Source organism: Pteronotus mesoamericanus, unplaced genomic scaffold (assembly GCF_021234165.1).
Source record: "Pteronotus mesoamericanus isolate MK-2021 breed Mesoamerican mustached bat unplaced genomic scaffold, CSHL_Meso_final contig_347, whole genome shotgun sequence".
NCBI lineage: Eukaryota > Metazoa > Chordata > Mammalia > Chiroptera > Mormoopidae > Pteronotus > Pteronotus mesoamericanus.
Window position 1 is genome coordinate 2,660,384 of NW_026555137.1, and position 12,241 is coordinate 2,672,624.

The following is a 12,241-nucleotide window of genomic DNA, read 5'->3' on the forward strand; positions in this document are numbered from 1 at the left end:
ATGGAAAGAGGAAAATATATTTTAACAGCAGGAAGTGACTTGGAGGGGAAAGAAAGCATAAAAGTATAGTGTGGAAAGACCGGCGGGAGAACTGAAAGTCAAATAATGACAAAAATTAAAAAGTGGGCCTCCAGAAAGTTGGAAAATACATAAAAGTGAGCTAAAGGATCTTCCAATTATAAATTTGTTTCAATGCCCAAAGATTGCTGGAGTTTAACAATGGCAGGATAGTCTTTCTTAGTTGCATTTTTCTTTTCATTTGTTAAATTTAGAAGTGTAACATTTTCCACGCAGCCAACAATTGTACGCCCCACAGAAACCAGTGCATGGTTCGCACAGCAGGCTCCGCTTGGCTTCGCCTGTTCAGGTCCTTTGTACTGTGCATGTTCTATTGGCTGAGCGGGCTTCTACTTATTTTTTTCTTTCTTTTCTTTGTAATTGCTACCTGGGCTCTTGGAAGTGCAATAATTAAGATTGGCACAAAAGTGAAAAATAAGGGCACACTGCTTTCTTCTAAGTACCACGTGACGCAGCCGCCCTTCTAGCTTTCTGCATCTCAGCATCTAACGCTCCACAGCTGGGTTTGCGGGTTGTTGGTGGTGTTTTTTTTTTTGTTGTTGTTTTTTTTAACTGCCTTACTTCGGAGTCTGTTGCTGATACATAAACATATAAAAGCAGATTATAATAATACAGATAAAACGGTAAGTATTAACCTGGAACATTTACAAGGTAAACTTCGTAGAGCTATCTTAACAGACGGAATGTGAGGTCCAAAATATAAACCTGCTAGTCCGCCTCCCCTCCCCCGCCCCACGCGCATACCGTCACTGTGGCGATAGAACTGTGTCATTTGGCAAAGGGATTCCGAAAGGTCATGAGGAAGACACACACACCACTCTAGAGCTACAGTAAATGTGGAAAAAGTATTAGTGTCCTAGGTGTAAAAGCTGTTAAAGCATCTCAACAAAATGCAGTCGGTTGCACTGCAGAGCGGAGTTTGACAAGCGCAGGGAGAAAACGCAAGGGGTGTGAAGCCTTCGAAGGGCGTCAGAGCCAGCCTGGCGGGGCCAGGGACCTGGGGGGGGGGACGGGTGGTTTGCGGAGGCTGGAGGAGCAGGCAGGGTGTGGGACGCAGAGCCAGAGGGCGTGCCTGCTGTCTTCCCACTGTGCCGCTTCAGGTTTAGCCGCTCATCCTGTGTTAACTAGCAGCAGCTTTCGGCTGCTCGCGTGTTGTAGTTCCGACTGTCTGTCCAGACCCCCAGTGCACGCCCTCACTGACGTGTGTCGGATTCCTAGTCTTCTGGACGCACCCGACATTCCTCCCGGTCCCCTGCCGACGCTGTTCGGCTTGCTCCGGCTTCTTTCCTTCCCGGAGCGGGGAGCAAACGCACAGAGAGGCTTTGTTCGATTTCATTGTTTCCCTTCAGCCCTCCGGGAATGCGTGTATCCGAGCATTTCCAAATCCCTAAGTGGCTTGATCCCAGAGTCTCAAGCTGTATCACTCCATCCATCAGCGGGTTCCTCCAGGGACACTAGGGGACTCCTACAGGCGTGGGCGCCGTGAAGGGCTCCCCACGCCCTCGGACGGGGTGCGCTCGGGTCTGTCTGGAGCCTGCTCAGCTCCTGGGACAGACGGAACTAGGGGTCCTGCATCCATAGCAAGGCTCTCGGGGGAAGCACGTGTTGATGCTGAAAACCAGCGGTGGACTCTCGGGGTCGCCGACGCCTGTGGGCCCCTCCTGGGAGCAGCCTCAGGGCGGGCACACGGCGCCTGGGAGCGCGCAGCGCCGGGAGGAGCAGCGACAGTCCTGGACCCGCATGTGGTCCTCGACGTGGCCCGCCAGCAACCCCAGCCCCCCTTCAACGGCGTCCGTCCTGCGGCTGCCTTCTTTTTCAGGATCAGGGAAACACCTCCCAGGCTTGCAGATGGCAAGGGGAAAAGAGAAGGGGCTTGCCTGGGGCTGGAGCGGGGATTCCCTCTGTGCAGACGGGCGTTTTGCAGCCCGCCTACCCCACTGAAGGCGGGCCAAGCCCGGGGGCGTGGGAGCACCTGGGACGCTCCCGGCCTCCTGCCGCCCCTGTCCGCGGAGGGTCTGGAGCCGCGAGCCCGCTAATTAAGCGCGCCCCCATTGGTCCTCCCCGAGGCCCCTCCGTGCGTCACACCGTGTTATGCAAATGAGGGGGCGTCTCAGACCTCGGAAGGCGTGGCCGCGGCGGAGTCGGGGACCCAGGCCCAGGGACCTGAGCGCCCGGTGCACCTGCTGCCTGTCGGGGTCGCGCTTCAGCATCCCCGGGCACGCACTCCCACCAAGTCCCCTCTTTCCAGGCACCGCGCCCCCGCCTCCCCCTCCCCAAAGAAGTTACTTTTGCATTCCCGCCTCCCCCGAGTCCTGGGGAACCAGAGGCGGTGCCGAGCCCGGGGGCGGTTCCTTGGCAGCGGAGATTCTGGTCGGAGCCAGACTTTTGCTCCTGGGCTGGGTTTGCATCATCCCCATCCTACTCCGGAGGGAGAGAGGGGCCAGCCCCCTGCAGCCTGGGCTTCCGGCTCCAAGCGGACCCTCCCCCCTCCAGGCCCCTTACCCCTTTCTGTCCCCTGCCCAGGCCACCGCGCCTCCGTCGTCCCTCCCCGGGGCTCCGAAACACTCCCCGTCTGCCTCCCTCCTCGCCTCGGCGGTCCGTGCCCCCCGCTCTTGGAGGAGGGATGGTCGATTTGGAGAGCGAAGTGCCCCCTCTGCCTCCCAGGTACCGGTTCCGGGATCTGCTGCTGGGGGACCAAGGATGGCAGAACGACGACAGGTGAGTGATGCGGGGCGGGGGCCCCTCGGTTTGGCTGGAGCCGAGACAGGCGGGCAGCCTGGGGGGAGGCGGGAGGGGAGGCCCCGGAGCCCGCAGCGGGGAGCCCGCACAAGGGACGCTGGTCTGTCTCTCCATTTTGACTCCATGGAAACATTGCCACAGACAAGGATCTCCTTCCCTTCCCACCTCCCTGTCCCTGCTGTGGATTTACTCCTTTCTGTGATGCTCATTCTTGTCCGCGTGTTTTTCCCCAGGGCGTGTGTGAGGCTGGTAGCCGAGGTACGAAACGCCCGAGTGGCACGCGAGATGGGTGCCGGGGTTCCCTTTTGCCCCCTTAGGTGCTGGCAATCGCGGTCGCACATGTATTCGGGTTGGCTGAGCGGGCGGAGGAGAAACTTCAATCTCCTGAGCCCCCGCAGCCAGGCAGCGTGGTCCTGATCTGGGGTCGCCGCCACCGGGCATTTTATGCGCTGTGAACATTTAGTGCTGCAGGTAGACAGTTGATTTAAATAACGTAACAGGTGGTTCGTGAACATGACAACCTTTGCCGTTGAAAAGACTCACTTTGACCAGGCATCTGTGACTGTTATTAATAGTAGTAATGGTGGTGTTTGTAGGGAATGATCCGATCTTTTCATAATCGAGGTTTTTTGTTGTTGGTTTTTTTTTTTTTTTTTAGCTAAATAGTATATATGTGTCACAAAATTAAGACATGTTTCAAAACTGGAATATTCATTATTAGCAAAACATTGCTCATGTGATTTTTCTATAGCATCGTTGCTTTGCTGAAACTTCTGAAATCCCTCTGGCTAGCTCTGTCTCGTGATTTAAAGAACATATTTTATGTTTCATTGAATTCAGTATTTTCTGGCATCGTCATTTCATGTAGCACATGCCACACTTCCGCGTTTTGAAATAATATGCGAACGAGGCTCTCAATTCAATTGAAATGTTCCCTTGAAGTTCACTTTGCTATTGACGCTGCATTTTAATTACATGAAAGATCCATTACTGGTCTGATTAAAAAAATCTCTTCACTCAACCTTGGGCAGTCCCATCCCTCCTTTCCTCTCAGCCCCCAATATCAACTCCTGTTCCTCCTCACGGGGGGGTTATATCTTAGGCATCAGTGGCTGACTTCTTGTTTGGTCTCATATCAGTCATTTAAAGGGTTATGGGTGCTTTGCAGAGGGTAGGAGCTCAACTCAATCTCTTCTTTTTAGGCAAAGACACATATTGGTTTAGGATTAAAAGAATGGATACCACTTTACCAGGAGGCTTGGGAAGTAAGGTGTGAAGGTAGAAAGAACAGAAAGAAAAGAATATTTAAATGCACGTTCAGTGCCGGTGAGCACTGAGATGAATTGTATCTACCTGGTTAAGCAGCTCCTCAACGTCAGTGCTCATGGTGATGCGCTCTGTCTTCCTTACTGGAGGATGGGAGGTTCTTCACGTGGAATAGAAACCCTCTCTTCTGTGTAGAAAGTTTGGGGTTGGCTCAGTACATACAGGGGACTTGGTGATGGTGGCGTTGTTTGCTTTTTAATGTTGTATCCAAGGTGTTAATCGTCTATGTGGTTGCTGTCAGTTTTCTGAGGATGCTGCGGATGGCTGCCAGTTACTGAGAATTTGGTTAGCTGGATGCTGCCTAGAAGAGCCGCTGCTATTTTGGAAAAAAAAAGTTCTGCACATTTACTTATGATATCTATTATAATAAAGGTTATGCTGGCCCAACTTCATCTTTAAAAATGGCCATGTTTACTCTCAACGTGAAGTATTAAAAAATGTTGCTCATCTATTCTTAAAGATTTGGCTAATTTTGTGGCTTCATGAAAACTTAATATTTATATAGTGTTGGGCCATTTGTTGTCCATCTTTGACGATAAGATCCTTTGAGGGATAGGGATCCAGGACCTCTGCTTATTTCTTCGCCAGCTGAGTGACTTTGGGCAAATCATTCAGCCATGAAGAGATTCAGTAATTGAACTTCTTTACGGTACAAAACTATCTGCGAGTCAGCACTACGTCCTGGCGGGTGCTGTGTGTTATATATTTACATCTATATCTGCACACGTGTGTATGTATGTGTGTGTATATGTAAATATGTATGCATGATAACTTATGTTATACATTGTCTCAATCTTCAGCACTCTGAATAGTGGGTAATTCTTTTAAGGAATGAGACGTTAAATTTCCAAGAAATGAAGTACTTCTCGTTGTACTGTATCATATAAATGTAAAGATGACACTTGGGCTCAGTTCTTTGCCACTCAAATTCCTCAAGAAGCTCCGAAGTTCTTCCCACGGAAGGAATTAGAATCGGTAAGAATTATTTGTCAGTACTGAGCGTGGCTTAGTTGCTCATGAAATGTTGGTTCCCTTCTGAGTTGCAGTTTGCAAGTCTCTCTTAGTTTTCTTCACAATCCAAAATTGATATGCAGTAAGCAGAGCCATCTCCTTTGTCCGCGCGGTGGCCACAGCGCCCCTTTGCCCTGAAGTCCCAGGAGCCAGTGGGTGTGCTCAGCCCCCTTTGGGGCCTCCATTCCCAGAGTTGAGGGGAGGTTCTTCGTGGAGGAGCTGGTAGACAGAGCAGGTGGCTTGGGTGCTGGTTTCTAGACACACCCTCTGCCTGAGACTTTTGTTTTCGTCTTTTTCTTCCCTGGCCTTGGGGGCGCCCGGAAGTGCCTGCGGACCAGCAGGAGTGTGACCGCAGCTTCTAGCGCCCGGCTGGCAGAACTGGGAAGCCACTCTGCACGGTCCGGTGGGGCTGAGCTCCCCCTCGCCCACGGTGCCGACCGGCTTGATGCTGTGAACGTTCTTGGCTTCCTCTCCCCTGTTCCCGTGCTGGTGTTTTCTGGGTCACTTCCCAGATCCTCGCCAGTCCTCGCCAGATCTGCTCCTGGGAGAATCTGAACCGAGGTGGCGTTGTCTCTAGCATCTCGTTCTGGAGATGACGGTGGGAGAGATGACGGGAAGCGGACCGTTCTGCCTTGCTTTTCACGTTAAGGGTTTTCCAATTAGTCTCCGTCCAGCCCGGGTGACCAGCACAGCAAACGAGGGAGGCCTTTGACTGATGGGTGAAGGGTGTTGTTAAAGGGAGAACCTCAGTGGGTGGCTTCTCAGGACACAGAAAGCGTGCACTCCACACCGGTGACCCTTAGTGAGCTAACCTGGCGTAGACGGTTCACTGAAGCTTCCTCTGTACCACCGCTCGGTAGGGAGACGCCCACTCGCAGTGCACAGGTATCTGGACAGTCACATGCTGAATAATAACTAACATTTTGGTCAACCCCAGACCGCATACCTACGGCGGTCCCATGAGATTGTAATGGAGCAGAAGAACGCTATCATCTAGGGACGCAGAGTCGTCAGAATGTCCCCGCACAGCGCACGTGGCCCGCTGCGCTGCCCGGGGTGCAGAGCGCAGCGCCGCTTGCCGTCGGGTACAGCCCGTGATACTTGATAACGGCCAGGAGCCACTACGTTCCTGGTTTGTGCATTTGCTCTGCTGTACTTTTGATCGCTACTTTAGGGGGTCCTTCTTTTCCTTAAAAACGCTGGCTGTGAAAGGCTGCTGTGTGCTGCCAGCAGCAGCCTCCTGCGTCTTGCGTGTACGGAGTCTCTAGATGATCCGTCAGTTCCCCGGGGCTCGGTTTACTCTCACGCTGCTGGCACTGTGACCTGCTGCGCCGGCGTGCAGCCGGGGCCCAGGCCAGACGGTCTAGGTGCGTGGAAGCGCAGCTGCGATGTTCACACAACGACAAAACTGCCTAACGGGACGCATTCCCCAGAAAGTATATCCTTTATGATGTGGGTGTGACTATATATAATGTATATATAATAGACATATACTCTCTATGAAATACAGCATGCCTGTGTCATATATGCGTAACGTATGTATCGGTGCCATCCTTACCTAATTACCTCTCCTTTGTGTGTATTCTGACGTGTGTTTCTGAGTAGGACAAGGAAACAGATATAGCGTGCAGGTACTTTAAGCGCACGAGTGACATTAGTTCTGGGAGCCATGAAATAAACTCGAGAGTGGCTATATAACAGCGGCGCTCATGCCTTAGGGACATCTTCTGTATGTGCGATGCACGTTTATTTCTTTGGTATCCTGAATAAAACACACAAATCTAATTTAAATGGTTGGCACAATAGTTCTTTAATGGTCGTTTATTCCTTCAGCTAATGTTTGAATGTATGGTACATTGCAGGCCCTTATTGAGTTAGGTTTTGGGAAAAAATATATATGAAAGCATATGAGACAGTGCTTGCTCAGGAGGTGTATACACAGATAATTAAAGGTGAATTTCCCCCCAGAATATTGATGGGACTATGTGATGGGGATGCCTTTGCAAAATTTCCATTTTAAAACTGTCCAAAAGATCATGAACTATTGTAAATTGGATAGTCAGTGTTTGCTTGAACATATAGTAGCGATCAAAGTATTCGATATATTTTGATCCTAATATTTAGAATAGTTAGTCCCTCCAATGTTACTCTTTGACTGAAGCTCGTTGACGAGCGATGGAATGAACTGGTTGTGTGCGGAAGCCGTTCTGTAATATGAAGAATTGCTTTTGTGTTCGACTCTAGTGAGGCTGAGCTCTCATTGCCCGCTGTGCAACAGGCGTCTGTTTGAATATTTCTAAGTTTCATAAAACCATAAAGATGTAGACTCTTCTCCAGAAGTTAAACATGGTAACTGTCAGGTTTTAACTCCCTTCAGATAGTTAGAACAAGGCTTTCACATCCCCCATCAACATTTAGACATTTTAAAGTTTGGAACACAATGTACTTGATGTGGATAAATTATCACAACTGTGGATAAATTACTGTTAATGGACAGTTCTCAGTTGCAGTCATGCAGAAGTAGGCCATTTATTTAATTAACACCATTCTAGTTTTTAAGTATCTGTTCAGTCATTTCAACTCCATTAATTTTAAATATATCTTTCATAATTTATAGGTTGCATTTAGAAGCAATGCATGTCACCTAATGTATTGCAGTAACTGAAAACATAAAAGGATTTGGACAGAGTACAATTCAATCAATTAATGGTTTAAGAAGTATTTATAAAATAGGGGACACATTTAGATAGTTTTTGGAGTATGTGTAATTTTAGATATCTTACCATTCAGATATGTTACTTTATGTAAAATTAAATTGGGGACATTAAATTGGAAGAGTAGGTTTTGGATTGGCAGATGACACATTTACATAATTTGCCAACTTTATCACCCTTAATAAATTACATATTGTTCTGAAAAGTAGCTATTTAATGTAAGGATTTATTCTAAGTTTTTAAGTTCAGGGTAGTAAAGAATGAAGTGTTATTTTTACTGAAATCAACCATGCATGTGAAATAGCTATAAAAAAGACATAAGCATTTATTGTTAGAGGGAGACCCAGCCAAGCTGTGTTTCTTAGTACTAGCTGTTATAGCAGAGAAAATCTCCACAAACAAGGCAAAAAAAAAAAAAAAAAAAAAAAAAAAAAAAAAAAGACCTACTATTGAAGTATATAATAATTATCAAGAACTCAAACTTTAATATTTTATATAAAAATATCTATGATGCCTTCCTTTTAACTGGCTCTTATAAATAAAACTGAAATATAGCTTTTCAAATTACTTAAGACTTTGTTTTTAAAATTGGATTCCATTTACCCACTCTCGTCGATCCACTTCCTGAATATGGTCACGCATTAATAAAAGTCTCCTGTTAATACTACACTTCTAACTTTTCAAAGTACCTTTACAGATAGCATGTCTTGGACAAGGGAAGTTGGGATGCAGTCATTTAGTGCGTCACATAAGGTCGTGACATTTTAGATTGAACTTTCTGCTAACCAGTTTTTCCACTGCAGTGTCAAGTAGTCTCGAGGATGGGTACAAACCACATTTCCACATAGATGACCAAGAAAATGACTTTGGCAAACCTGATTTATCAAAATTGGCATCCTTTCCCCTTCTCTTATTAATCTAATTCAGTTTCTGCAAAAATAGATTTGAAGGATGATATGAGAAATAATACAAATGAAGGCTGCACACTCATAGCTCGGTCTTTGTTATCGGTACAAAAAAATTGGACTAACAGTATGTTGAGTTGTAACACGGACCAGTAGCTAGGCCATGACTTTGGCTCTTTGCTGTTGTTAATGGTGAATGTGGTATTTTTATTGGCTTTTTTCAAATCATGTTCTTGTTTATTAAAATATTTTATATGTTCATAAATCATTCTGTCATTGATGGTTCATTGGTTTTTATAAGTATATTTATGAACTATCAATGTTGACTTCTGTTGTCTAAGTTACCTTTAGTAAATGAAGCAAAAAGCAATATTTTTTCCACAGCGAAATTTACCCAGTGGCTTTATATATTTCTAGTTTGAAATTAAACTGGCGTGGTCTCTTCTGTGCCATATTTATTGCACACCTTCAATCAAGGTGTTTTTTAACTAACGCTTTTTCTGAGTTTTAAATTGCCAATTAAAAATTTCTCTGTAAAAGTAAGCAAAACAATAGGTAATGATCCAGAAAGACAGTTACTTTTAGTCTTTGACAAACCTTGAGTAGATAGAGGATTTTATTTTTTTATGGGCCATGGGAAAAAACCAATTATTTTGTTCTCAAGGATCTTAATCATCAGACAGCAATCAAGTTGCAATTTAAGAGAACAGAACGAGAGGAAAGGACTACATCTGGAACCGTGACAGAAATCTCCCATTCAGTACAAACCCGGCGCTGGTGGGCGCACTGTGCAGCAGGGAATACCCGTGAAGGCGGGGCGGGAGGCCCCCCTCCTGTGGGGAGCCCCCCTCCTGTGGAAACCCCCCTCCTGTGGGGAGCCCCCCTCCTGTGGGGAGCCCCCCTCCTGTGGACAGCCCCACCCGGCTCGAGCGGACTTGGTAAATGGCCCAAAACTCTTTTCTGGTGCCAGGGGTGGTATCATGTAAGGTTCCTAACATTTTAAGCAAACGGCCAAACATTATAAACAAACAAACAATACAGACTGAATAGAGAGGCATATCTTACTCTTCCAGTAAAAGAAAATATAAAATATTTTCAGTCTCCCCAACATTTGATAACAATCATATTAAATATATGTAATATCTACTTAAAAATCATGATTATTGTGCTTCATTCTAATTCACAGAGACACCAAGAAATTTGCCACTTGTTACAATCCTTAGCTTGACTTTCTCGGCCAAACCTCACTACTAGTTTTCTGTTGCCTGGAACAATCACTCATAGGTACAGCTTTCCTAACGTCACGTGTTACGTCACTGTCGCTTTCTTAGTGGCGCACTCATGCGCTCCGAACGAGGGCCACGCTGCCCCGTGATCCCTGCGTGCCACCACTGCCAACTCGGAAGCTCTGTTCATGACGTTTGGCCTCGTAATTTGTACCAGCATCTGGGCTTCCGATGACCTGAGCCAGGGAGATGTTTGATCGCCTGAGGTACATAAGGAAAAACCCAGGCTCCTTGAAGGCAAGAGAACACGGTAAAAATGTCATTGGGTCCTTTGTGTCTAACCATCTCAGGGGAGAAGAGAGGGCTTGAAATTTCTGACCCCGACTCCTCAATAACTAGATACAACTCGAACAGACTCTTAAACAGTCTAAGACGTCAGTGCAATTTCAAGTGGAAGAGGAGCCACCGCACATATTTGGAAAAATAAACCTTCCTGTGTCAACTAGTTCAGAGGACCAGCAGTATGGGGTTTATTTGTCCCCTCTGGAGGGAAGTGGAGGCGGGTTTAGAGTTGAGAAGTGAAGAGTTTAGAGGCTGAGAAGCCCTCGTTGCCTGAAAGGAACAGGGGCGAAATGGCCCAGGGCGGGGAAGAAGAGGGCCCATCCAAAAGCGGGACCGCAGACAGTTGGGGCTTTTGCCACAGTACTGTCTTGGATTGATCATATTCATCTGCATCTGCAAATAGAAGCTTTGCAGGAAAACAAAAAATGCAGACTGTTGAGCATGGCTGGTCTTTAAGGGACAGTGGCTGGCCGAGAAGTCCCCAGACCTTTGCCCCCTCATGTGCAGAGTGTCCCCTGGACCCGTCTTTGGAGCTGGGCCGTGGCCAACCCTCAGCACTCCGGTGCTTATGCCGCGACCGTCACAGAGTCTTCCTCCTGCGTGTGCATTCCTTCAACTCAGAGTTGCATTACTTCCAATTTTCACAGCACGTAAATACGTATAAGAAACGGCTGTTGTTCACAAGCCCCAAAACAGTGCATGTGAGAAAGAAAGGGTTCCTTGTTCTTGGCTTCCCAGCCCTGGACTTTGAACTATGGTGATGAATTGGTATGAGTAGGGCACACTGAGCCCATTTTGTAAATGGCTGTGTGGTGGGGATAAGAGCGGGTGATCCCACCTCAACCTCGCTGAACTGCCCGGAGGAAACCTTGTAGACTGTCCACATGTTGCAAACAGCCAGGCATTAACAGTGGGACCAGGTGTGTGGTTTCATAGGGACAGTCTGCTGTCTCAGGTCTGTCACGGTGGAAATACCCCGTGATGTAGGAATCAGGGGCATCAGTAAGCTGGACAAGTGTCAGCAAGAGGATGGCAACGACGTGAGTCACTATCACGCCGTGTGGTGAGGACATTGGCTGTTTTACCTCTTTCTGCTGAACACATGCAAGATAAGGTGAACGTAGATGATGCTATTGAATGTAGTACTTAACTTAAAACACTCACCAAGAGCTTAATAGGTGCCACACGTTGCTCTGGGCGTGCTAGCTGTATTGTTTCAGTTCGTCCGCGCACCAGCTCTGAGGAATTCTGTATTTTCCCCCTTTTCACAGATGAATGACCCAACCTACAGAAATATGTAACTTGTCCCAAGTTACATAATTAACTAGGCAGACCCAGAATCTAATCATCGTGCCTACCAACCAGGTTTATAACCCAGACAAATGGACTGAATGCCACTACAGGACAGAAGGGACAAACGGCCGCCCGGCGGGGAGGCTTCGAAGGTGGAGAAGCCACAGGGCCTCCGCGCCACCCCCCAGGCTGGTCGCAGCGACGGCTCAGAGCCGGGGGCCTGGGGTGCTGGGGGCTGGCGATATATGGCGGGGAGAAAACAACCTTTTCCCTCGGGATCCAGAGCGTTGCTCTTTTGCCAGCCTGGAGTGAGTGGACTGAAAGAGGAAATTAGTAAAACACTAATGCAGAGAGTTTACCTACCTGTCTATTTATGGATCTCTGTATCTGTCTATGTATCTGCCTACCTACCAAAGCCAGAGCATATGGAATCAAACGATCATCCTATAAGATCCTGTAAGTAACTTGCAAGAGTCCTGAAATGAAGCTTTGGCCAGGGTCCTCCATCCACCAGCTCTTGGCTACTTCAGTTAATACGCAACAATTATCTTTCCATATGGCTGAATTTCCCCCTCATGTTTCTCAGTAAACTTTAGGGATTCCTACT

At 47.5% G+C, this 12,241-nt stretch overlaps 1 protein-coding gene across 1 annotated transcript in view; it reads left to right on the forward strand.

The window, feature by feature from the left end:
• Window positions 1–2,540: 2,540 nt before the first annotated feature.
• The window catches only part of KCNT2 (potassium sodium-activated channel subfamily T member 2), a 185,678-nt gene continuing 175,977 nt past the window's right edge, over window positions 2,541–12,241 (forward strand). The window contains exon 1 of the mRNA XM_054576572.1: window positions 2,541–2,796. Coding sequence (XP_054432547.1) covers window positions 2,702–2,796 — 95 coding nt within the window. The 5' untranslated portion in view covers window positions 2,541–2,701. The remainder of the gene's footprint in view (window positions 2,797–12,241) is intronic.